Consider the following 27,560-nt stretch of genomic DNA (forward strand, 5'->3'; position numbering starts at 1 on the left):
AAATTACTTAAAAAGCACTTGAGCTATATTTTATCATAAAATGTTTTTGCATTGTAAAGTATTCAGGTAGACAATAATTTACTGTGTTTACCTGACTGGAAGAAACACTCCTCCATTCCCACCCCGATATTTCTTAATTCAGTCACTTAGTGGAAAGGTGCTATTTAAATTAATATAGAAGATGAGAGACTGCTTTTCTGCCCTGCCTAAACAAGGCTTCTCTCTCTCTCTCTCCTATCTCCATCCAAATATACCTCCCAATTGTTTTCTTGTTTTTATTTTCCAAGGAAGCCACTCCAAAACTGTTCCATCTCTTCCTCCCACTCTCATTTCATTAGAAGGAAGGAGTGAGGGAGGTGTATGTATACATACATATTTGTCTGTGTAAGACTGACTTATATGTGAAAGAATGATTGACATGCACACAGGGAATTGATTAATAGTATTTATTCTGATCCTGTCTTTATTACAACTTCATTTTAACAAAATACATAAGCACAGCTGAATGGATGCTTTACATAAGTGATGTCTTAGATAAACATAGAAGAAGTATGGAAATCTCCAGGATTGGTTTCATTTGGAGTGGCAACCATAGACTTCCCATAATACAGTATGTTTGCTTTTCCTCCTCTGGGGGTAGATGTTTGGTTAAATATAAGCAGTCTGTGACTTAAACATTTAGCATTTGGATCGGTGACAATGTTTTACAGGTGGTTCTTACAACGGGTCCTCAGAGATCCAGCCGTTGCACTGCTCCCTCTTGTCACTAGATTACAAATTTCAACATTCACTGCCACAAACAGTACAGGAGCTGGCAGGAAGTCGGAAGTCATCTGAGATCCTTGCTTAACAACCTGGACTGACAGAACTGCCATCACTGAGCAATCCCAATTGCTGTCATAAATTGAAGATTGCCTCTATGATACCAGAAGGGACCAGGAAAAACACCACTGTACCATAGTTTTTGGAGTATAAGAAACACACTTTTTCCCTCCTAAAAGAGGGTGGGAATGTTGGTGCATCTTATACACCGAATGCAGCCATTTTTGGCCTCCCAACCCAATGTGGAAATTGGTTCACAGAGGGTTTTGGAGGTCTGCAGAGTGCTCCTAGGGGCTGGGGGAGGGGGGAAAAGCCATTCTTTTGTGCAAAAAAGGGCAGAAAATGGCTCATTTTTCACAAAAACGGGGTGCGCAGAAGGCTTAAGAGGTCTGCAGAATGTTCCTGGAGGCTGGGTGAGGGCAAAAAGACCAATTTCTTTTGCAAAAATAGGGTATGTAGAAGGTTTGGGATGTCTGCAGAGTGTTCCTAGGAGCTGGGGGAAACAAACCCCCCCCCTGTATTTCTTACCTCTTCAAAATCTTGGTGTGTCTTATAGTCTGGAAAATATGGTATTTTAATAAGCCTCTTATTCAGCAGTTGTGTTTTATCATGATACTTTTTGAACTCTGGATGTGGAGTACTGAGGGGAGAGGTTCATTTCTCTAAAAGTTTAGGGTTATCCAGAAGAAAAATGTGTAGATATATAAATCGGTTTTGAATTTTGTAGCAAATATCAATCTATTCATTTCTAAATGACCTTCATTTAGATTGACTGTCCTTCATTGAAAATGTATTATTACTTTATAGATTCCCTTTATTGAAGAAAAATATTTGTTTGCATATCTTCATATTATTTTAGTGTGTACAATGTGGTGGCTAAATATTTAATGTATAGTAGCTATTTTTATAGGCAATATCTAAATATACTTTGTTAACTATGGTTTTTTCTATTGAGTGAAAAGGCCATATAACTGAAAAAAAATAATTGTATGCAATACAAATTATAAATTTATGTTGATACTTGAAAAGACTAAAAAGTTGTTGTTTCTGATTTAACAAGCTGTGATCTTAAATACAAAATTTGGAAGTAAACCTCTTGAAATTAGTTGCACTATCTTCCAAGTAAATAAGTCCAAATATCATAAATTATAAAAGCTCTTTACTATCAGTTTCAAGTAGAAAAACCTGTAACCACCTTCAGAATACTGTGCCTGCTGAATATTTTGTTTCACAGGACTTACTACCTTTTTAAAGAGTAAAAAATGAATTATAGAAATGTGAATCGTAAATAAGCCATTATTGGCATTTTGCTTAGTGTGTGAAATAGCTTATAGAAATAATATAGAAATGAGAATGTTATAAATATTTATTTTTTCAATTTGTTATGGTGGATTCATATGTTTTTAAATTAAATTTTAATTCAGATATGATTGTTCATTTATTTAATGCATATTTTTCAATTATAGTTGGGCAATTTATTACTTTCCATGTTAAAATTTCTCCAAAATAATAAAATATCAGTTCCAAATTAAAGTGCGCTTTAATTTCTTTATTTGCAAGTTGAATTTTGCTACCATCTTAAATCATCGGATAAATTTTTGTAAAAAGTCTATCCAAGAAAGCATATTTTGATGATACACTACATTGCTGTATTTATATAAAATACACTAGTGAATGAACCCCCCCCCCCCGGGTCAACTTATTTTAAAAACTCAAAAATTTTACATCAAGTATGAACGTGCGGAACTTCTGGAAATCAATTTGCGAACTTGCAGAATTTACCACATTTAATTATATAAATATCAACCAGTTTCATCTGATTATTAAGAATCCATTAAGATGTAATAATGCTTCTACTAACTTTTAAAGACAATGAACCAAGATATGGAATATGCTTAAGATTATGTCTTTGCCCTTTCTAACAGTAGTAGTGGTTCTGCTAATGCTTGTTGTATTCAGCAGCTTCGATCTGTGTGGTATTACTGAGACTGTTCTTTGTGAAGGGTTATAAACAAGGTATACAAGATTGTCTCTGACCTCAGTCAGGTTATTCCTTGGCAGTGGTGGGATTCACATTTTTTTACTGCCAATTCTGTAGGCGTGGCTTGGCTTGGTGGGCGTGGCAGGGAAAGGATACTATAAAATCTCCATTCCCTCCCCGCTCCAGGGGAAGGTTACTATAAAATCTCTGTTCCCTCCCGATCAGCTGGGACTGGGGAGGCAGAGAATAGATGGGAGCAGGGCCAGTTAGAGGTGGTATTTACCAGTTCCCCGAACTACTCAAAATTTCCGCTTCCGGTTATCCAGAACTGGTCAGATTCTGCTGAAACCCACTTCTGTCCTTGGAGTTTGTTTGACAATTTTATCAAGGGACTTATTGTACACCCTTGAGAGAAGATCAGTAAATTCCTTTCTGGGATGGTTGTCCCCTTCCAACAACTGCACAGCTTCAGGAAGGATGCATAGGAAGTTTTAAGGGAAGAAGGGGACACCTGTCCAGCCAGCCAGATTAGCCAAAACAACCCTGGAGAACTTGAAATGGCAGATATCCCATCTTGATTGCCCTCTCACATCCTGATTCTGTGGAATCCATGCTGGACCCTGAATTCTTCAGCCCCTGCTTTGAAACATCCACATTTGCATCAAAGCCCATGCAAATGAAGTGACATCAGCATGCTAATAGCATACTGCGCTCTCTGCATACATTAAAACATTTTTTTCTAGATTTCTAAATAGCATTAAGCTTTTTTTAGTTTGACTGAATGACAATGATGTTTTATTAATGTACATTAATGTTACTACTTTTCAGTAACTTCATCTGCTGAAGCTTTTACATTGTAAATGTTTCAAATAACACTTGCATTTAGATAATTAGCTATTACTGTGAATCTAAATTTGAAATATCTGGTAAAGTAGATGCACAAAAGTTGTAGCTAAAGTTTGGCAATATTGTAGCCTTTACACTTCTGTGTTTGATGCGATAGTCCTAATTAGAAAAAAGTTTCTATTCCAGTAAGCAATATATTAATATTTTGCTTTTCATTGCAGCACCACTAATCCAGCTATGTATTTTTAAGTAGCAGTAGCTTCATAGTAGTCATTCTCACATCGATTTCTCTTAGATGAAATTAATCTAGAATCCCATTAGCTCCATGTAATTTACTTATTTATTTGATTTGTATGCCACCCCTGACTTGGGGCGGCTCACAGCAACATTATGTTACATTACATAATGGTGTTATCAGCCAACTCTAAAGCTTCCAAATTTGTGACTTCATAAAGTAGAATATTTTGCATTTTATTTATGATTTCAAATTGGATGGTTTACAGTAGCACTCAGTACACTTTAGAATTCAGCTGAATTCCTGCTTTTAATCTTATCAAAAATGACAAATCCAAAACTTGGGAAACTAGCCAGCTATTTGTATCCTTGAAAGAAAAAAGGAGCAAGCCCTGTCAATTAAGCCATTGATGAAAATGTGATGCATCAAGATAGTTATATTTTGCATAGTTTTCCACAGAGGACTTTCCTTTTTTATACCATTCTGCTACCTGATGAAGGCAAATAAGCCCTAAATAGATCTATATCAGAAGTCTCCCTCTTAATTATCAGCAAAAAAGTGTTACACACAAACACACACAAAGTTGAGACAGTAACTTAGATATAAGATGTAAAAATCAGGTGAAGTGAGAGAACAACAGAACACATTTATTTACATTTTAAGTGTCATCAAGTCTTTCAAAAATAAGAAAAAACAATTCTCAGTCTTCAAATTTCAACTGTTCTATACATCCGCTAAAACATTTTGTTATACAGTAAAAAAAAGCCCTGTCATATTGTTTTAAGGATTATTTTAATGTATTATTAATTGGATTATTACTGTTTTCTGTTTTCTGTATATGCTGTGAGCCGCCACGAGTCCTCGGAGTGGGGCGGCATACAAATCCAATTAAATCAAAAAATCTAAATTTAAATATTCCTATAGAAACCAGATAACAATCTCACCAAGGGTTCTTAAATGATGATACAATTTACCTTAGCCTAAACTAATGGACAATTAGTAGGAGCTATCTGCAGGTCATCTTCAATAACATCAAAGTATTTGTGAGTCTAAATTTGTTCAGTCTGTGCACATTGTAAGGGGTTTCCAAGAAATACACATCTTGCCTTACAGAAGCTTAATATATTTCCATTTTTTGTTGCTAAAATGCACCTACAAAACTCAGTTGTGTGCTTTGGCGTTGCTCATTTCTTCTCTTCCAAAATCAAATTAATACTTCAATTGTTCCCAAATCAATTCAAGGTTCATTTGCCAAGCTTATTTTATTTGTCCCATTATATTTCATTTTGTATGTTTGGAAAAGAGTACATATATCTGTTTACTCAGAAGTAACTTGGACTGTTTTATGGGATTTCTTCCATATTGTGAATTTTAGATTGTAGATATAAGTTTAGTCCTGCAAAGCTTTAAAATTAGCAAGTAATATATGTTCTGCTCTGGCCAACTTGGATCAGAACAAAGGGAGAATCCACTTGCAAAGATTTCAAATAAAAAATATTTATATTTAAAACAGGATTTATACAAACAAGGTCAGACATTTTTTTCCATGTTGACAGCTTTGCCGGTTAAATTGGCTAAAAGATAAGAAATGGGCTACAGCTTAGGTTCAAAGCTAATTAAAACATTCCTCAATGAGATAATGTCCTTTGATCACACATTTAGAGATCTCCAGGTTTTCTTCAGACGACTGCATCTCTTCTTGATGGATTTAAAAGAATAGCAGTTTGCCAGTGAAGCATTTCTGGAACCCCAAATCTAGGACATCCACCATTACAAACTTTGGATATCCACACCTTTTTTACCCATTATTCCTAGAGATATAACTGTCTAGACTTTCTTTCATAGACTCACCTTCTGGAATTTTTCCCATAAAGATATTCCTGCCTGCTTCGTAACCTTCTGAACCGGGCATCTAATAGGGGCTCCTGATCCTCAATGTCTCCCTCCTCCTCTGACTCAGACATTACCATCATTGGGGTTTCTCTAGAGGTTCCTCAGGTTTCTCAGGTTCCAATTCTCCCTCACTCTCACTCTCTGACTCAGTTGTTAAAAACACTGGCCTAGGGTACCAAGACAGACCCTGTTCATCCTCCTCAGAATCTGACTAATTGAGCTGGTCGTGGACCATTCAAAACAATATATACTTTGGGGTACTTGTTATTTATCTATTACATTCATACACTGCCTGGTTCCCAGCAACTGCAGATGGTTATCCAATGGCAAGAGTATATTTTTAAGGTGCCACGAACACTTTATTCTAATCAATGAACACAATTACATATTACGGAAGCAAACTAGAAAAGGGCATTTAAAAAATTATATTTCATGATTTTTAATAAATCTTTATCCAGGAACTAAAAGAAAATAAAATTTTATGGAAGGATACATGTTATAGGAAGTAGTATTAAGCAATGGCACTTATTAAAAAATATCAATATTTGAAGCCCACTTTTCATTGAATAGAAACATAGAAACATAGAAGATTGATGGCAGAAAAAGACCTCATGGTCCATCTAGTCTGCCTTAATGCCATTTCCTTATTTTATCTTAGGATGGATATATGTTTATCTCAGGCGTGTTTAAATTCAGTTACTGTGGATTTACCAACCACGTCTGCTGGAAGTTTGTTCAAAGCACCTACTACTCTTTCAGTAAAATAATATTTTCTCACATTGTTTCTGATCTTTCAGAATAGATTGTCAAGACATTCTGCTTGATGAGAATTAATCAATATCTCCCCTTTTAAGCAAAATAAGGCACATCTGCAACACACATTGTTCAAATAACTATATTCAAATAATAACACACATACATCTACACTTTCCCCGCTGCAGAGAAAATCATATGCACATAATTCACAAGAATACTTCAGTCTTACGAGACAAAGTTTCTGCCAGTTGCTAAAGATTTAGCAGAAGTATTAATCACTGCACAGTTGATCACAATGAGGTCAATGTTTTTCAGTCACATTCCATATGTAGAGCTGGAAAGCTTTCATTAGGGCTGTTCCTCAGAGTTCGGTTTAATTACTTATCCAGAATTCGCTCAAATTTAGGGTTGATAAATGAAAAACCAGCAAATGCCGACTGATCCATAGAATCTATTAGGTTTTTGTCGCTGTGTGATAATCGAGGTTTCTCACTCAAAAACTCTCTGTCAAAGTTGTTATAGTCACTTGCTGATTTCTGTAAAGAAGAACAAAAGCAATTCAGCAAATACCTGAAATGGTTTACACTGCCAAGATGACTAGGCAGGGCCTCAAATCCATTGAGTGTCAATTGCTGCTCATCTTTCTGCCCTATCAAAGGAACTCTTTGGCCATGAACTCCACCTATTTTATAGACTTTTCTTTGGGAAAGCTGTGACAAGAAAAATGTGTAGGCCAGGAATGTTTAAAGAATTAACTACAAATTTCAGCATGCACTGATGTCTAATTATGTGACAAATATTCAGTTCAAAACTTGGTTATTTACTGAATTTCACATTGTACAGGATTTTTGATATTTTTTAAAATGCTGAAGATATTTCAAACTTAAAATTAGTTTTTTTTAAAATATGCAAATTAAATACTATTATGTTGCTATTGTAAATAAAGATAATTATCAGCTTACATTGGTCTCTTAAAGACAATTCAAAATTGCAATGAATTGGAAAAAAAGTCCTCGAATTTATGACTACCGCATCACCCCCACATTTCGGGCATTTAGCAGCTGGCTTGCATTTATAAACAGTTAAAGAATCCCATGGCCACAAGATCATATTTGTGCTATTTTGTGCCAGAAAAAAATCCTATTCAATAAGATGGGCTTGGACCTACAACCTCATGATTTGCTTCAAAGCTATGGTGACTCGGTTAACAATCATCATAAAAATGATAATAAGATCAAGTCTAGTTATGTAGTGACTCAACTTACAACTGCAATGACTTATGATCAAAATTCCAGGGTCAGTTGTGGCCATAAGTCAATAGCTACCTGTATATGCACAAGTGAGATGGAAATGAAAAAAAATGAACTCATTCCACTAAAAGGATTCCATATGTTGTGCCTTTAGATCTAGCCTCAATAAACAGAAGACAAAGGATGCAAGCATCACAGTTCCATGCTTCCGAGTGTGTGGAATAGATGTTAAAGCTACATACCACTTTTGGTTTGAAAGGAGGTTCCATCTCTCTCTTTTCCAGTGTTGTCCAATTAATTGCTTTGAAAAAATGGTGCTCTCTGATGTTTCCAGTTATTCCTAATCGCTTTGTTGAATCTCTTTCAAATAGCTGCAAAATATGAAAATATTCATTTTGTTACTGAGACAAACTACTTCTGGAAAAAAATATTTTGACCAAGAGCAGAGAACCTGTGTTCTTCCAGAAGTTGGGAAATTAAGCATCCCTCATTATGTTGGCTGTCAGTTCTGGGAATTATACTTTAGGAATTTCCCCTGCTTCAATTTAGGTAAGTTACTGAAACTAGCTGCTAGCAAGCTAAAGAGCTAATGCCTTTAGTTTTAGTTACTGTTAGTTCCAATATGGATTCTGGAAAGGGAAATTAGATATAAGAAATTCTTTTTCACTTACTCCTCTCAATGGAGCCTTCTGTTGCCTCAGAGATGGTGCATTATGTCTTTATATTAATCTTTTGGACAAGAAGCAGGGCATTCCGATTAGGGCTGGGAAGAACTTATTTGGTCCACATTTTAAAAGTGAACTTATTAGAATGCAAAACAAAAATCAGGCCCTTTATAGATTGTGCACTTTTCCAAGTTTGCAATGATATCCTTGCCTTTGAAATAACAGATTACAAGCAATCTTTGATTTATGACCATAATTCAACCCAGAATTAAGGTAATAAATTGTGGCAGTCATTAAGCGAGATATGCATGTGATCTCTTTGCTTGTTGACCACAAACCCCATTGCAGTTGTTAAGTGACTGGACAAGTCAAGCAGTGCCCCATGAGATAGAGAAGCTCAGGGAGGCCCATGGTGTAGCATCTCCCCAGCTCACTTGCAACTTGATCTAGGCCTCCCAAGGTCTCACCAGACAAAGTACCCTGCGTTCTGCTTCCCACCCAACTAGAGTTCACAACCTTGGGCCTCCTCCCCCTGTCATGCCTTGGTCCTGAGGGCCACATACAATGGATCTTGTAATATTTCAATAAAGGTTTTGTAGTACTGTTACATTGGCTAACTAAGATGGATTTTTTTGTATTTTAAAATTGTCTTTTTCAAGTGTATTGCTAATATAATTTTGACATAAGCCTTAATCTTCAAGAAAAGACTCCCTTTTAGAATCCAGGATGGGTAGGAAAATCCTTCATACAATGTAGATAACTTACTGAGAATGCATCTTAGTCATACCATTCTGATGTTTTTCTCTTGTCAATGTTTATTTTATGTTTATTTAGAATACAACTCTTTTTTTCAATCCTAATTGATGACATATCATTCATTATTCTGATTTTACTTGACAGATAACTTTTCCTTACCCAATCAGTACTTTTTATATTATGCAAACTATAAAAGGGAAGGGGTGATTTCTCCCTTTGTCCCTTTTGTTCTTTTGAAATCAATAACATAAACCTTTTTAATAGAAACATTCAAATTAAACCATAAATCAAATTATCTTGTCTCTGTTTCATAATTAGGGTCTAGCACATATCTAAAAGCCACATTTAGCCAATCGTCCTACCTCCAAAATGGCCCCCTCTTCCAAGACAGCACAACTTGTGTATACGACGACTTTATGGTGGATTAGCCATTTCTTTCCCAATTTCTGAGATTGCCTTGGGAAAGAGAAGTACCTGGTCTGACATGCAATCTTCCTATAAACAGACTGTGTTGTGTTGTCCTGGAAGCAGGTGCCATTTTGGAAGCTGCTGCAATTCTTACAATTTGTGAATTGCAGTCACTCCCCAAATTCCACCCACTTCAAGGAGGGCTGCATGGTAGATCAGCTACTTCTCCTTCCCAAAGGCAATCTTCTGAAAAGGTAAGTGAAGCAAGGTGTGATAGGGTGGGAAAGGGACAAGGCCCAAGTGTATGGGATCTAGTGTGGTGGAGAGCAGGCCCAAGGTTTTGGGGACTGAGTCAGGTGGGCTCAACAAGGTGAGATGGGGGAGAAGATAGGTGGATGGGAGCAGCTGCAGTATTCCTGTGATTGGTTGTCAGTGCCCAAATGTTATGTGTGTGACTGCATGGGCAGTCCTAACTTCAGGTACAGGTAATAAGTCCCATCATTCAATGCAATTTCAATACAATTTCAAACAGCTACTGACAGTGTTCCATCTAATTTTTTTGGGGGGTGGGCGGAAAAGTATAGTGTCTGAGCGGCAGTCCCTTCGGGACTGGGCGGCACAGAAATAATAAATAAATAAATAAATAAATAAATAAATAAATAAAAAACCCACCCTATTTTGCCTCAGAGAATTTCAAAATAAAATACTGTACTGTGTGTCTATAACAGTGAGCTCATAATAGGGCAACTCTATCAATATCAAAATGCCACTTAAATAGTTGAGCTAGTTTCAAACTAGATTTTGATTTTCTTTCTCTCTTCCTTACTCCCATTCTTTTTCTTTTTCTTTTCCTTCCTCTCTTTTTTCTATCTGTTTCTCTCTCTTCCTCTCTTCCTCTCTCTCTCCTTCCCTCTCACTCTTTCCCTCTCAGCTTCTGGGCAGGTTTGGAAAACTCTGAGTTGATGATGATTTTTAAGTGAGCGATTGCTCACTGCTCAGCTTAGAGGGAACTATGGCTACTGAACAAATGGTTGAAAGTTGAGCACTACGTGTAAATGTAAAGATTCATGCAGTTTGCTTTATAAAAAATTTCAAATAGAAATAGATTGATCTATGCATTTATCATATGGACATGTCTGTCATCAAACAACCTTTGATTACTGAACTGCATAGGATTGTACAATAAGGAGAAGCAACAACCAATATTGCAGTCCTATATTTGGCTGTTTCATACACATCAATAGGATTTGGACAGGAGGATGGATAACTTAATTTTTTATGTAAAAGTACAATGAACAGATATTGTTAAATTCTAATAGTCCCAATATTTTTCATTTTTCTATATAGAAAGGTGTTGTGGTTAGCTCTGGCCCAGCTCCTGCCCCAAGGAATGTGGAGGTAGATGTGGGGGAGACATCCACATGCCGCAGGCCTGTTTTGCTACCAGTGAAATCTGCCGACGAAGTCTCCTCTGACCAAGGAGGCATGAGTGACAGGGAGGAGGGGAGTTTGGCAGACAGCCCAGGAGGAGATCAATCATCTGTATCATCCTTGGATCCTGAACAAGAATTAATGACACATCCATGCATGCGTAGTGATGCATAGGAAGCAACAACTGAAGGATTGTTACAAGAGAAAATGAGGCCACCTGTGTTTGGGTGGGGCTCCAGTAATTAGTGCTGCTGCTATAAATAGCAGCGTGTGGGTTTGGCCATTGTGGAAGATTATCTGATTGTTGTGTTTCAGGACTGCCTTGCTGACTCTGGACTTTGTTTGTTGATCTTTCATGACTTTGAAACCAAAGCAGAGCAAAGTGTGTGTGTGTTTCACTTCGTGGAAGAAGAAGGGCTGTGACTTTTCTTCACAGCTGTAAGCTAAGTACTTAAGTATTTACCAGGTTGTTTTGAGATGAGTGCTCTTTGCAATAGAAAGAGTGCTTAGTTTATTTTGAATTTTGTGATAAAGAACATTGTTTTGAATTTTCAAAGGTGTGTGTGTCTGAAATTTGTACCCTTGAATTTTTGGGAGGCTCCTAACAGAGAGCCCGGCAGAACAGAAAGTACATATTACTCTTACCTTTTCCAGAATATCCTTGGATTCCTTGGTAATCCAACGTGGGTAATGAGGAGTATCTATTCGTATTGATTCAAATAACTCATCTTCATCATCACCATGGAAAGGAGATTGTCCAATCAGCATCTCATATAACAAAACTCCAAATGACCACCAGTCGACAGAAAATGTATATTTCAAGCCTTGCAAGATCTGTGGCAAATGTAAGAAAAGATTCAAACATGAAATGCAGCCAAAGGCCTCATATACGTATATCTGTATGTGGTTTTCCCCCATCATAATAGAAGGATTAGCAATAGTAGCACATCCTCTGATGTGATAACTAAATTCAAATGTAACCAGCATGCTAGAAACATACTAAAGCAAGATTTGGACTCATTCTCTTCTCTTGAACAGAAAAGTCCTAAGAATTTTGCTTCTCTTTTAATTGAAGCCTATAGTTTCACATAGATCCGAATCGACTGAGGCTAATTGTAGCTGCAACACAGTGAATAAAACCTATTAATAAACCTATTTCAAAATTAAATATTATTTGTCTCAAATGTAATGCCCATCATTCAGTTACTGATTTCCATGTCACTTTGCCAAACGCAAATAGGGATAGAAATATGGATCTAAGATTTTGTAAAAACAGATCCTATTTATTGTAACTGAATGCAACTATAAATATTTTTAAAGCAGATATAATTTCATGCTCGGTGACCATAAAAATGAAAACACTCTGCAGCTTGCAACCACCTACATTTGGAGTAGAAGTTATATATCAGTGATGGCGAACATATGGCACAGGTGCCACAGGTGGCACACAAAGCCATATCTACTGGCACACAAACCATTGCCCTAGCTCAGCTCCAATGTGCATGTGTGCAGGTCAGTTGATTTTGGGCTCACACAGAGGCTCTGGGAGGGCATTTTTGGCTTCCAGGGAGCCTCCAGGGGGATGGGGGAGGGCATTTTTACCCTATTCCAGCTCCAGGGAAGCCTTTGGAGCCTGGAGGGGCCAAACACGAGCCTACTGGGCCCACCAGAAGTCGGAAAACAGGCCATTTCTGGCCTCCAGAGGACCTCTGGGGGGCGGGGAAGCTGTTTTCGCCCACGTCAGGCATTGAATTATGGGTGTGGGCACTTGTGCATGCGTGATAGCACAAGCCCACGCTCTTTCGGCACCCGAGGAAAAAAAGGTTCGCTATCACTGTTATATATAATACCACACTCATGCCAAGAAAGATTTCTAAATACTCAAAGGAATATGTGTGCATGCCTTACTTCAGGGGCTATATAATCTGGAGTACCACAGAATGTTGTTGCCTTGTTTTCTCCAAATACATTTTCTTTACACATCCCAAAGTCAGCTATTTTGATATGGCCTTCTTTATCAAGCATCACATTGTCTAATTTGAGATCCCTGTATGAAAAAAAATCCATCGAGAAATTAAAATAATCAATATTAACCAAAAATATCCATCTTACATAATCCATCCACTTAAAACAGTTTCCAGACTATCTATACCTCTGTATAGATATCATCAAACATTCATATCAAAAACTATCAGAAAAATATATTAATTTCAGCAGTATTACCACTCTTAATATCTTGAAAACACGCTAATTTTAAAGAACTGAAAAACATTGCCTTTGTCACTTCTGGAGATATTACCATCCTGTAAAAATCCAAAGAGTTCAAATTCCAAATTCTGCCAATCCAGATTTAAAACCTGAACTCAGCAGCCATTTTCCTGATAGAATGAATAGAGGTTCACAATGTAAAAGCCAAAGCCTATTTTTAAAATTAAAATGACTCTAGCATGGCTACATGGCTTAGGACCAGATTACGGGACTGTCTACTGCCTCACACGTCCCAGTGACCAATCAGAGCCCACAGAATTGTCCTTCCACAAGTCCCGTCAGCCAAACAATGAGCCTTCTCTGTGGCAGCCCCGGTCCTCTGGAACCAACTCCCCTCAGAGATTCGCATAGCCCCCACCCTTGTGGCCTTCCGAAAGGCCCTAAAATATGGCTTTGCTGGTAGGCCTGGGGCCGTTGAGCATTTGCTCCAGCCAGTAGCACTGAATGAATGATGTATGAATGTTTAAAACTAGGGTTTTAAAATCGTATTTTTATTATTGTATTTTCTTATCGTTATACGCCGCCGTGAGTCCCCTTGGAAAAGAGTGCACTATAAATTTGATTAAAAATGAATGAATGAATGAATGTTTAACTTTGGCAGCCAGCAAGGTTTCTCTGATTAAGTCAGGTTGACAGCAAAGCTGCTTTCTCGATCCACAGTATAAACTGAAATTGTGCTTTTGAGAGAAGGTCAGTCCAATTTAATATAAGCTAAAATGTGAACTATCTCCTTTGCCATTTTAGATAAAGTACTACAGTCTTGGAGCTAAGTGCCTGACAATTAAGAATGTGAAACAAAGACTCTTTTATGTAATATAAATAATAGTTTTATCCATCTTGCCAATGAGATAAATGTAAGAAAATAGTTACAGATTGTTCTCAAGGATTTTCTGGATTGCCCTTTTTAACACCTCTGGAATAGAATCGAAATTTTAACAGCAAACAATTACTAGTGACATATATCACAATGTATTAATCACAGATCACACCAATTCCTCAGTAAGGCATAATGGTTAAAATATTTTATGAGACTCTTGTTAAGATCAACAAATCACTCACCTATAAATAATGCCTTTGCTGTGAAGAAACTGCAAGCCACACACTATTTCAGCACTATAAAACCTGAAATTAAGCAAAAACATTCTCAAACAATGTAAAGTATTCAGTAAATAGCCTTAATAATTATATTAATGATATAATATCGTAACATATCAATAACGTCCTTTTAACAAAGGTCCTTTAAATGTATTAGCTACATTTCTAGTCATTTTTAGAAACCTTTCCCCTTCAGTTTAATGTTGTAGAATCTGCTTGACATGGCTTCCTCAAATTGCCTTTCCAATTGTATCAGGCTATTAATATGATTCCATAATTAAAACCCTCCCATCAAATCTGACTCCAGACAAATCATTTCTCCTTTTCAGCTCCCATCCTATTCAAGCCTTTTGCTTTGCACAATTAAAAAGCAGTTATTTTTCCTGAACTAGTCCCTGCAGTTTTCTCAGGAGTGGCTTGTCATTCATTCATTCATTCATTCATTCATTCATTCATTCATTCGTTCGTTCGTTCGTTCGTTCATTCGATTGCATCTATATGCCCCCCTTCTCTGAGGACTTGGGGCAGCTTACAGCATATAAAGGAACAATATCACATCCTAAATCCAATTAGTTTAATTTAATTAATCAAAAACCTAAAACCATTAAATCTCATTCCCATTCAATCAACTAACTTACAATACATTCATCGGCCAGGGGGCTAGAGTCTAGTGGCCCCAAGCCTGGGGGCATACATGAGTCTTCAGACTCTTGCAGAAGGCAAAGAGGGTGGGGGCAGTACAAATCTCTGGGGGGAGCTGATTGCCCCCAGAGAAGGCTCTTCCCCTAGTGACATTGTCTAGTTGACGGGACCCGGAGAAGGCCGACTTCCCTAACGGTCTCTGGGACTCAAGCGGCAGAAGGAGGTCCAGCAAGTATTCTAGTCTGATGCCGTGCATTGCCTTCTTTCTGGGCTGAGGGAGAGTGAGTGGCCCAAAGTCCTCAGTTGATTTTAGGCTGAAGATGGGGCTAGAATTTCCAATTCTCCCAACTTCGATGTAGTGCCTATCCAAACTTGTCTTAATTTCTTAATAATCCAGGAATACTTTCACCTACCAAAATGTTTTGCCCGAGTCTAAAGTAATGTGGCAAAAGCCCAGATTTTATTTGGAGATTTTACTTAGAATCATAACGTATTTAAGTAAACTTCATTATTAAGTAAAACTTGCCCTAATAACTTCTTTGTAAGCTTTATTGGCAATTTAAAAAGTCCTTATTGTAGACATGTTTGACAAAAAGAATGGAACAATTTACAAATGTGTTAATGGATTAGATTAGAACTGGCAATGCTGCAGAGAGAGAAACAAAGCCTGCATTATAATGAATAGGTCTGATGAATGCTGTGGGATTCAGGAATGCTAGCCTAGAGACTTTGTGAAAATATCTAAAGTTTGCTAGAACTGTGGGTAATAATTTAAACCTTTTTTTCAATAATCTTGCTTCTAATAAGTTTCTCAGAACAAAAGCACTTCCTTCCTCTATTATGCAGATAATTTAATGGCCAAATTGAAAGATCTGGCAACAATATTTCTTTTTATTAAATTTTATGTAATTGTTAAATGTAAAACCTAATAGGTTTCCCCCCCCTGCAGCTTATATTATCTGTGAAGATGCAAGCCAGAAGAAAGTTTCTGCCACATTTTTTTCTTAAGACTTATACTGTACTTCCTACATTTTTCCCTACATCAGTAACCCTGTGAAGTAGGTTGAGCTGAGTCACCCAGTCAGCTTTCATGACTGAATGTGGACGGGCCCGAAACTCCCCACTTCTAGCCCAATATCTTAATCCCTACTCCACAGTATTTTTTCCTGCACAAGTTAACAACTATATCTTCTCTCCATTGCAGAAGTTTCAGAGCAACAGATCAGGAGTCTAATAAGTGGAAATAACTTAATACTTTAAAATACCATCTTAAAGAAACATTATGAGCTGACAATTCTAATAATTTTGGAGTTACTCCAAATAAATCCACTGGCCCTTCTAAAGCACATTTACTTGCAAAGCATTTCAGCCCATGTTTAGATGCTTAGCTCTGGGAAGAATATCCACCTCTCTTATTCTCAGGAAGACTGAAGAAGAAGTGGCTGTGAATGATGCTCTCAGTCAACTTGAATCTTAAGTGAATGGGGGAACCAAACCATTTGATGAAGGAGCAGGTGCTGCTAAGTAGCATGAAAGAATGGGGTAGGTGAAGGGAGTCCTGGGCAGAAAAAAACCTGACCTGTGGCAACTGGACCTATTTGCTTGTTGGTTTGGGAGCAAGAATTAGTTATTTTGCCATGATTCAACTTTCAGGCAATTCTACCTGGATTACTGAGAATCTTTATTGCCATGTGCTTTGGGGCGGAACCCATAAGTTGGTGCAGGAACACCACTAAGAATTTTAGGAATTAGTACATTCCAATGACTCTCTGCCTACTCAGATTCCCCTAACCAATTTGCTCAGTCTGACAAAGCGGATAAGCAGTGAAAAGTCTCAAACATAGAAGAAACTAAGTCCAGTTGCCATGACTCCAGACAATTCTACCTGGATGACTGAGAATCTTCATTGACAGCAAAAGGTTTTGTTCATTCAGGCACTTACTTTTTTTTTAATGAAAAGATTTTAAATTCCTGGTTTCTGCCCAGTTTAGGTAACTTTCCATTTTATTGATTTATTTTATATATTACTTTGTTCTCAGGATTTGAAAAATAAACATTTTAGATAAAGCAATATTCTTCAGGTTTAATTCTTTTTGTTATGTTCCACTACCCCACACATATATACAAACATGTCAAAAATATGAGAATGTATTGTTACAACAATTTACACTGAGGGTTTTCTTTGTATGAATTATGCTTCAATGACTCTTGAGATGATATGTATGGTACAGTGAACTAAACTGACAAAGAGTTGTAGCAATTATTGTGATCATTTTTTAAAAAAAATATTTAGTTTCTGACAAAGGAAATGTTCTGCTGATTTTGCAGAGATACGCAACTTCTCTCGAATTTTACTTTATTCTTTATCTCAAGTACTTCCCCTTTCACCGTCTACTTTCTCTACGGAAGGAGTTTGCAACTGCACCCAGAGATACCAGATGTTTCTAACCACAGTCCAAACCAAGTGCCTATGTTTTCATTTTAAGAGTGGGATGAAACCTTTTAAATGGCTTATCCATGAGAAAACCCTTACTTAAGCCAATCTAGCTATCCTTCAATGCAGGTGTGGGACTACTTATCTTCCCCACTGGTTTGCATCATGACAGAAGTGGATGTTTTGTAAGCACACTTCCCTTCCCAGAAATGACCCTCTGCACATTTGCAGAGGGTTTTTTAATGTAATCCTTCAGATATATTAGTGATAGGAAGAAGAAAAACTGCAGCATCACGAAGCTTAGTACTGGGAATAATACATGCATTGATGAGAATAAGGAGATCGCTGACCATTTCAATAGCTACTTCTGTTCAGTTTTCTCAAAAGACACCTTACAAAATAATACTATAGAGGGATATATCATTGCTTCCAGCTGTACGGATTCAGCTCCAGTGATCTTAGAAGCCGATGTCTTAGAAGAACTTGAACGATTAAACAGTCTCAAAATGGGTGAACAGTGTGGTCGGGCGGTAGGAAAGGCAAGTAGGATGCTTGGCTGCATAGCTAGGGGTATAACAAGCAGGAAGAGGGAGATTGTGATCCCCTTATATAGAGCGCTGGTGAGACCACATTTGGAGTACTGTGTTCAGTTCTGGAGACCTCACCTACAAAAAGATATTGACAAAATTGAACGGGTCCAAAGACGGGCTACAAGAATGGTGGAAGGTCTTAAGCATAAAACGTATCAGGAAAGACTTAATGAACTCAATCTGTATAGTCTGGAAGACAGAAGGAAAAGGGGGGACATGATCGAAACATTTAAATATGTTAAAGGGTTAAATAGGGTTCAGGAGGGAAGTGTTTTTAACAGGAAAGTGAACACAAGAACAAGGGGACACAATCTGAAGTTAGTTGGGGGAAAGATCAAAGGCAACATGAGAAAATATTATTTTACTGAAAGAGTAGTAGATCCTTGGAACAAACTTCCAGCAGACGTGGTTGGGAAATCCACAGTAACTGAATTTAAACATGCCTGGGATAAACATATATCCATCCTAAGATAAAATACAGGAAATAGTAAAAGGGCAGACTAGATGGACCAAGAGGTCTTTTTCTGCCGTCAGTCTTCTATGTTTCTATGTTTCTATGTTTCTAAAGATAAATAAGGCAATGGGTCCAGTTGGCATCTATCCCAGAGTTCTTAAAGAACTCAGATTTGTCATTGCTACCCCCCCCCCGACTGATTTGTTTAACCAATCCCTGTTAACAGGAGATGTTCCTGAGGATTGGAGAATGGCCAGTGTTGTGCCTATCCACAAGAAGGGCAGTAGAGAAGAAGCTAGTAACTACAGGCCAGTTAGCTCGACATCAGTTATAGTTAAAATGATGGAGACTCTACTCAAAAAGAGGATAAATCAGCACCTAAAAAACAATAACTTATTGGACCCAAATCAGCATGGCTTTACTGAAGGCAAATCATGTCAGACTAATCTCATTGATTTCTTTGACTACGTCACAAAGGTGTTGGATGAAGGTGGTGCCGTGGATATCGCCTATCTGGACTTCAGCAAAGCCTTTGATACGGTTCCACATAAAGAGCTGATAGATAAATTAGTGAAGATTGGACTTAATTCCTGGATATTTCAGTGGATTTGCAGCTGGCTGAAGAGTAGACAACAGAGAGTTATTGTGAATGGCGAGTATTCTGAGCAGAGACAGGTTACAAGCGGTGTGCCACAAGGGTCTGTTCTGGGTCCTATTCTTTTTAATGTGTTTGTGAGTGACATATGGGAAGGTTTGGTAGGGAAGGTTTGCCTATTTACCGATGACTCTAAAGTGTCCAATAGGGTTGATATTCCTGGAGGCGTCTGTAATATGGTAAATGATTTAGCTTTACTAGATAAATGGTCAAAGCAATGGAAACTGCAGTTTAATGTTTCCAAATGTAAAATAATGCACGGGAAAAAGGAATCCTCAATCTGAGTATTGTATTGGCAGTTCTGTGTTAGCAAAAACTTCAGAAGAGAAGGATTATGGGGTAGTGATTTCTGACAGTCTCAAAATGGGTGAGCAGTGTGGTCGGGCGGTAGGAAAAGCAAGTAGGATGCTTGGCTGCATAGCTAGAGGTATAACAAGCAGGAAGAGGGAGATTGTGATCCCACTATATAGAGTGCTGGTGAGACCACATTTGGAATACTGTGTTCAGTTCTGGAGACCTCACCTACAAAAAGATATTGACAAAATTGAACAGGTCCAAAGATGGGCTACAAGAATGGTGGAAGGTCTTAAGCATAAAACGTATCAGGAAAGACTTAATGAACTCAATCTGTATAGTCTGGAGGACAGAAGGAAAAGGGGGGGCATGATCTAAAAATTTAAATATGTCAAAGGGTTAAATAAGGTTCAGGAGGGAAGTGTTTTTAATAGGAAAGTGAACACAAGAACAAGGGGACACAATCTGAAGTTAGTTGGGGGAAAGATCAAAAGCAACATGAGAAAATATTATTTTACTGAAAGAGTAGTAGATCCTTGGAACAAACTTCTAGCAGACGTGGTTGGTAAATCCACAGTAACTGAATTTAAACATGCCTGGGATAAACATAGATCCATCCTAAGATAAAAATACAGGTAATAGTACAAGGGCAGACTAGATGGATTATGAGGTCTTTTTCTGCCGTCAGTCTTCTATGTTTCTATGTTTCTATCCACGGTGACCAGAGGACCGGTTCGGAGTGTGGACCACCAGTATTGCTGCTGGTTTGGTGAGTGGTGCCAAATTTCCACTACTCACCACTGCTTCAACATCCCTAATGTGAAGGTCTCCAACCCTGCTGGGTCTCTTATTTACCGCCTAGCACATCTGGAGGAAACTAGCTGGAAAAAGCTGCCTTGCTTTGTGTGCTTTGAAAATAGCACCTTAAAGCACCTTGTGCACTAGCAGCCAATACTGGAAATAATTTTTAGAGGGAGTATGTTGCACCCTTCCTCATCCCCAGACGCTTTTGTTGTCTTCCCCAACTTCCTCTCCCTTATTGACCTTTCCTTCATTTTGGGCCAGCCTTTGTCCTTTGTCCAATGGGGCAATTGCTCTCTCCAAAAGATTATTTGCTGATTCAGTCCCATTAAACTCAGACAATATCATTTCTTGTTGGTACACACAGACTGATATTTTTCTGTGTCACTTGCAAGGGTGAGGAATTTTGCAACAGTTCAGATTATTACTTGAGCAGGCTATTCCAGTCATTAGTTAAGGGGAAGAGAGGTTGAGCCCTCAGGCACCCCAAAGAGAGAAGATATCTGCAGCAGAGAATCAGATAACATCATTATGCTGATGACAATCAGCTTGACCTTCCCTACCAATGTGCAAAGGAAATCTTGACTCTGTGCCGGAAATCTGTCAGGGTCTAGATGGGGGAAAAGAACTTCCTTGTCCAGCACCATAACTGCTATACCAATCTGACTTTCAACCTGACAGACCTGCTTTCCAGGCCACAAATAACTAGCTCGGTAATTATACTGTGCTTATGGTAAAATAGGTCCCCAGCCCACCAGAATCAATACGTAAGTATGAAGTGTCCTAATTTTTTTTTAAATTGGGTGATTAAAAATGTTTGATCTTTCTAATACTATTTCTACAATTCTGGGCTACTTTTCATGATGAGGTATCACTCTTTCCATCTCTTACATGTGCCTTTTCCCCCCTTAGATTTTCACTATTCGTTAAAATAAAAATATTTTTATCTTGATTCTTTAACATTTTAGTAAAGATATGTAGATATAGGAATCATGAATCTAATTACTTCATTATTTCCTCCCTCCTGTTGCTGTTACAAATCAAGGATAGCTGGTGCTCTTGGGTCTTCAACTAATCTTCTAAAGAATATAGTTGTGAGCAGGTCAAGACATGAATCTACTGGAAAGACCAGGCTGGATAGAATATTAAGTTAATTAAAATCTCCTGTTACTGCAGTTTACTTCTGGTAAGCATCATTTACAGCTTTTTGATTTAACAAGCAATGACAGAACCCAATGAGTTTTAAACAGTATTGCAACCAGATATTACAATAATACAACACTATCAAAATCATTCATTGGGATTTCTAAGTGGCTGTTGACTCATTTAACGTGTTATGTAATTTTTCCTCCCTTTATATTACTTCTGTATTTTTAAATTTTTATTATTTTATTACTGGTATTTCTAAGCCATTCTAGTCTGGAATAGATCTGATTTGTCGCTATGACAGCTGAACACTAGTCATTGTAGTCACTGTAGTCAGTCATTGTTCTAATCCAGAAAGAATCTTTGAGATTAATAGACTGTATTATTTCATATTGATATAGAAAGTAGCAGACTCCTTTCTATTTAATTAGTTTTCTCCTTCATACATCTTCATTACTTGGGCTTGTATATTTCTTAAAACTGCCTTCCTTCAAACCCCCAAATCCACAGTATGCTATTAGAACTTACGTAGCTCTGAAAAGGTCAAAACGGCCTTTGTCCTGTATATGGAACATTAGATCTCCACCATTGAGGAACTCCATAACAAAAAACAAATGTTCCTATATACAAATAAGAGAAAAAAATATTAGTCCTCTCACAGAACTGCAGCTGTAGTATGAACATGTAGTTTTTCCAAGTGAGTTCAATCTTATACAGTAATACCTCATGATACGAACTTAATTGGTGCAAGGAGGAGGTTCGTAAGACGAAAGGTTCGTAAGACGAAACATTGTTTCCCATAGGAAACAATGTAAAGTCTATTAATCCGTGCAACAACAAAAAAAACCCCGCAAAAAAAAAACGCTGCCGCCCGGCTGTCACTTTTAAAACGGGGGGGGGGGGGGCAGCAGCTGCCACAGCCGCCGGCTTCCCCGCCGCTCGCCCGCCCAGGATGCTGACCTGCTGCCTCGCGGGGAAGCCGGGCAACAGCGATCTTCTGCCGGCCATGGGCGAGCGGCGGGGAGTCGCCCATGGCCGGCAGAAGACCGCTCTTGCCTGGCTTCCCCGCGAGGCTTCCCCCCTCCTCGCCCGCCGTCCGCCCAACCAGAATGCTGACCTGATGCCTCGCGGGGAAGCCGGGCAAGAGCGATCTTCTGCCGGCCATGGGCGAGCGACGGGGAGTCGCCCATGGCCGGCAGAAGATCGCTCTTGCCCGGCTTCACCGCGAGGCATCCGGTCAGCAAGAGCGATCTTCTGCCAGCCATTGGCGACTCCCCGCTGCTCGCCCATGGCCGGCAGAAGATCGCTCTTGCCCGGCTTCCCCGCGAGGCTTCCCCCCCACTGCCACCGCCCGCTGGCTGCGAGCGCTCTGCCAGGCGGCCAAGAAGCATTCAGGGCGAAGTGACGTGGAGGAATGGGGAGCTGAAACCGGGCGGTTTCAGCTTTCCATCCCTTCACGTGACTTCACCGCTAAATCGTGTGGCAGCAAACATGCTTTGGGGTTTTGGCTGGGGTAGAGAAGTAGGACCTTCCTAACTCCCTCCCCCCCAGCCAAAACCGCAAAGCCTGTTTGCTGCCACACGATTTAGCCAGGACAGGAGCGAAGTGACGTGGAGGAATGGGGAGCTGAAACTGGGCGGTTTCAGCTTTCCATCCCTTCACGTCACTTCGCCGCTAAATCGTGTGGCAGCAAACATGCTTTGGGGTTTTGGCTGGGGGGGAGGGAGTTAGGAAGGTCCTACTTCTCCCCCCAGCCAAAACCCCAAAGCCTGTTTACTGCCACACGATTTAGCCAGGACAGGAGCGAAGTTTGGGTTTGGCGTTTGGCTTCGGGAGATGGCTGGGAAGACGCGCGGCTCTTTTAAAAAGTCACAGCCGGGCTGGGGGGCTTCCCAGCAACCCCCCCCAGCCTGGCTGTGACCTTTTAAAATGGCCGCACGGCTTCCCAGCCATCTCCCGAAGCCAAACGCCAAACCCAAACTTCCGCGTTTGGCGGCTACTGGAAACCCCCCCAGCCCGGCTGCTGGATTCAAAGTGCTGGGGTGGGGGGGCTGTCGGGACAAGGAGCGAGGGGGCTGCGAAGGGGCGCGCGCGGCAGAGCTCCGATGGAGGAGCTGCGCACAAAGGCCGAGGTGAGGCTGAGCAGGAGGCGAAGCCAACCAGCGAGGCGGTGGGCTGGGAGCCGCAGGCGAAAGGAGCTTGGGCATTGTTCTCCGGACCCTGCCCGCAGCCTGGAGAGGGAAAGGGCCGCCGCGGGGCTGAGCGGGCGGGGTCCAGAGAACAATGCCTGGCGCCGCGCTCCGATGCCCGAGCTCCTTTCGCCTGCGGCTCCCAGCCCACCGCCTCGCTGGTTGGCTTCTCCTCCTGCTCAGCCTTGCCTCGGCCTTTGTGCGCGGCTTGTCCCGACAGCCCCCCCACCCCAGCACTTTGAATCCAGCAGCTTCTGCTGGATACGGGCGGTGGGTGGGACGAGCGGCGCGGAAGCCAGGGGCTTGGCAGCTCGCCCCGCCCACTGCCCGTATCCAGCAGAAGCAGCGGGATTCAAAGTGCTGGGGTGGGGGGTGTCCCGACAGCCCCCCCACCCCAGCACTTTGAATCCAGCAGCTTCTGCTGGATACGGGCGGTGGGTGGGACGAGCGGCGCGGAAGCCAGGGGCTTGGCAGCTCGCCCCGCCCACCGCCCGTATCCAGCAGAAGCGGCGGGATTCAAAGTGCTGGGGTGGGGGGTGTCCCAGACCTGCTGCCTTTTCCCGCGCCCGCCGCCGGCCCGATCCTGCGCCTCCTGCTTCCCCCCCAGCCAAAAATATAAAGGGGTCTCCGGCGGCAGACCGTCTTTGTGTTTTTCACTGGGAGGGGGGAGCAGGAGGACCTTCCTGACTCCCTCCCCCAGCGCCGGACCTCCTGCCCTCCCTCCCAGCCAAAAACCCAAAGTGGCCTCCCGAATGTTTTCCATCTTACGAACCTGCCGCCGCCGCCGAGAAGCCCCGCTGCCCGGCTGTCACCTTTAAAACAGCTGGGGGGCTTCCCAGCAGCTTCCCGAAGCCGAACGCCAAACCCGAACTTCCGGCTTCGGCTTCCGGGAAGCCCCCCGGCTGTTTTAAAAGGTGACAGCTGGGCTGCGGGGCTTCCCAGCAGCCTCCCGAACGCCGAACCTGGAAGTTCGGGTTTGGTGTTCGTAAGACGAAAAAAGTTCGTAAGAAGAGGCAAAAATTTTCTGAACCCCGGGTTCGTATCTCAGGTTGTTCGTAAGACGAGGGGTTCGTATCTTGAGGTACCACTGTATGGTGAAAATATCTTACTGAAAATCTTCACAGTAGTGTAACACATTTAAAAACAAAATGAAAGACACAGTCTCCACTAATTCGTGTAGCTTAAAACAATTAACAGCAACTCAAAGCAAAAGCTTTGAGCTGACATGAAATTCCAAACAAAGGAGCTGTTGTCCTCACTACCCAATTTTTTTGAAGACAACACCATTAGCATGCAATTTGAGGGAATTTGACCAAACCTGATTTGAGATTCAAATTGAAGATAATGTTCCATCATTTAGCTCGATTTTATTATTATTCAAAGTTATGGATACCAATAGAGATACTGCTGACAATACATGAGTAAGGCCAAAAGCAAAATTTAACTTGACATTACCCATTTATAATTATACATAATTAAAACAAATATAAATATGATTACTTTCCAATCATATATTAAATTTTACCTTTGTGTTACTTTAAAATTACAATTTAACAGAAATGTATGTGACACTCTGCATGCCATGCTTAAAACTTTTAGAGGGTTCATGTGCTCTCAGTGGATCTTAAATCATCAAATTCATCAAATAAGCCTCCAATACATTGTCAGTATCTATCATATCAAAACAGATAATTAAATATTGCACTATACCTTAGTCTGAAAAGTGCAATAAAGATGTGTAAGAAACGGGTTTTCCCATGCAAGTGCTAAGACTCGCTTTTCCACCATGGTACACTCCACATCATCATCAATAAGTACCACATCTTTTTTCAAAGCTTTTACTGCAAAAAATTCATTCTTCCCCTTAAGCTCAGCCAGTAGCACCTGTGAAATAGAAGAAAGATAGAATATAGTTAGAAACTAAACAAGGAGAGAAGTAACTTAGAACTAAGGAGAAATTTCCTGACAGTCAGAACAGCTTGCCTCCAGAAGTGGTGAATAAGTACACACACACACACACACACACACACACACACACACACACACACACACACACAAACACACACACACACGCACGCACACGTTAGTCATCTGAACTTAAGCTTTAGTGAAATATTCTTTATTTTTATGAAGTGTATTTAGACTGTCTGTCTTGTCTCATCAACCAAGGACAAATTGTCAAAAATCCCACACCTTTGAGGTTCATGGACAAGGTGACAGGCATTTTTTTTTTGCAAAAAATGGGACACGCGGGTAGAGTTTTTGGAGGTCCTAAATGACTATTTGGTGTATAAGGTGCACCAACATTTCCACCCACTTTTGGGGTGGGGGGGGAAGAGTATAAAAGTATGGTAGGCATTAAAGTAGACACCTAGTAATTAAATATTCTATATAGAAAATATGTAAATTTATATTATAAATAAATTTAATTAAAAATTTATAATTTATAATTATAAATCAAATAAATTAAATTAAATTAAATACTTTAAAAACACTACATCTTACCATCTTACTTACCTTTCCAAAGCTTCCTTTTCCAAGAACCTTATGGAATATAAAACTATCTACGTTGAATTTTCTCCTAGTGGATAGTCGTGACGATGATCTTCCCTCCCACAGTTTATCATATTCACAATTATCTTCAAAGACAAAGTTAATAATTTTTGCTATTTTATTTAAATATTTTGTGTAGCACTTACAGTTCATAAGATATTCTGTGTAGTTTCCATTATAACTAGCACATATATATGCATGTGCATTTTTGAAACTATAATTAAGAAGTGATAATATTGCGGAAATTTCCTGTGCACCAGCAGTGAGTTGTTACCGATATGGCCTGGATCTAAGAAACCGGAAGCAGGAGGCTCCGTCCACCACCCTAGACGCTTTTGCGCGGAAGCGTCACTTACACGTGAACTAATAGCAATAGGATTTGCAACCCATTACTGCTGTGCACTCATGGTTTAGATGTATATGACTCTAAACCACTTATACGTTTAGTGAGGTGTGCATTTTTACCTGAATTGTCAAAGTTTTAAGTGCTGACAAAATGTGTGATTTTATTTTATTTTATTTTATATGGGACCCCTTGAGAGGCAGGAACACTTTTACATAGATTTCATTATTCCATTCTTCTGTTTAATAACATGTAGCAATTGCAACAAGATAGAAGATAGATAGATAGAGAAGATACCTGCGTTCTAGCAAAAGCACCACCCACCAGAATGAAGTACAAATAAAGCCATTGATCCAGTTTATACCAGTTTCCTCTCTTATCCTCTAACCTGGCACTCTTTAGATTCTTTGGTCTATACATCAAAATTCAAAATAGCATTTGCCTAATGCCAACATGACAGAAGAGTTGGCACCCACTGGCTCCAGACAAGCCCAGAGGGAGAGAGACAAGATGGGAGAAAGTGTAAAGCCAAAATAATGTTCTACCAAAGAAGATTCTTATAATTCTTTATCCAATCCCACAAGACTTCAATTAAGCTGACTAGCCTTTGGCAAAAATGTCTTACAAAGCCACACTAATTCTTGGATAAAAGTGCAGCACAATCTATCTGTAAAAGCATTAAACCAAAATCAATTCAAGTTTAAGAACACAACAATTGAACCAATCTGTCCTGATGCAGAACAGTTATGATTATTGGCTCTTCATATACTTATGAAATTACTTCCAAATACAGTAACAAAATGATTATTAAAATTAAAAAAATGTACATATGCAATATGCAACCTTCGGGATTGGGCGGCATAGAAGTTGAATAAATAAATAAATATTTCAAAGTGGATTCCATTTTTTAAAAATTAATTCAGACAAAATATTGGTTGTATTTTTTTTACTGTTTGTTATATATATTTAAATATTTCTAAACTGTCTGTCATGCTATGCACCTCCAGGGAGTGAATAACATTAAAATATAAAATCTACAATGTAAAACACAAT

At 39.5% G+C, this 27,560-nt stretch overlaps 1 protein-coding gene across 1 annotated transcript in view; it reads right to left on the reverse strand.

Moving 5' to 3' along the window:
* Positions 1-4,510: 4,510 nt before the first annotated feature.
* The window catches only part of PRKCD (protein kinase C delta), an 80,969-nt gene continuing 57,919 nt past the window's right edge, over positions 4,511-27,560 (reverse strand). Inside the window, exons 11-18 of the mRNA XM_070738635.1 lie at positions 26,129-26,250; positions 25,322-25,495; positions 21,951-22,042; positions 14,371-14,433; positions 12,952-13,090; positions 11,689-11,877; positions 8,026-8,154; positions 4,511-7,069 (exon numbers count right to left, since the gene is read on the reverse strand). Of these exons, the coding sequence (XP_070594736.1) occupies positions 6,911-7,069; positions 8,026-8,154; positions 11,689-11,877; positions 12,952-13,090; positions 14,371-14,433; positions 21,951-22,042; positions 25,322-25,495; positions 26,129-26,250 (1,067 nt within the window). The 3' untranslated portion in view covers positions 4,511-6,910. The remainder of the gene's footprint in view (positions 7,070-8,025; positions 8,155-11,688; positions 11,878-12,951; positions 13,091-14,370; positions 14,434-21,950; positions 22,043-25,321; positions 25,496-26,128; positions 26,251-27,560) is intronic.

This window comes from Erythrolamprus reginae, chromosome 2, assembly GCF_031021105.1.
Source record: "Erythrolamprus reginae isolate rEryReg1 chromosome 2, rEryReg1.hap1, whole genome shotgun sequence".
NCBI classification, from domain to species: Eukaryota; Metazoa; Chordata; class Lepidosauria; order Squamata; family Dipsadidae; genus Erythrolamprus; species Erythrolamprus reginae.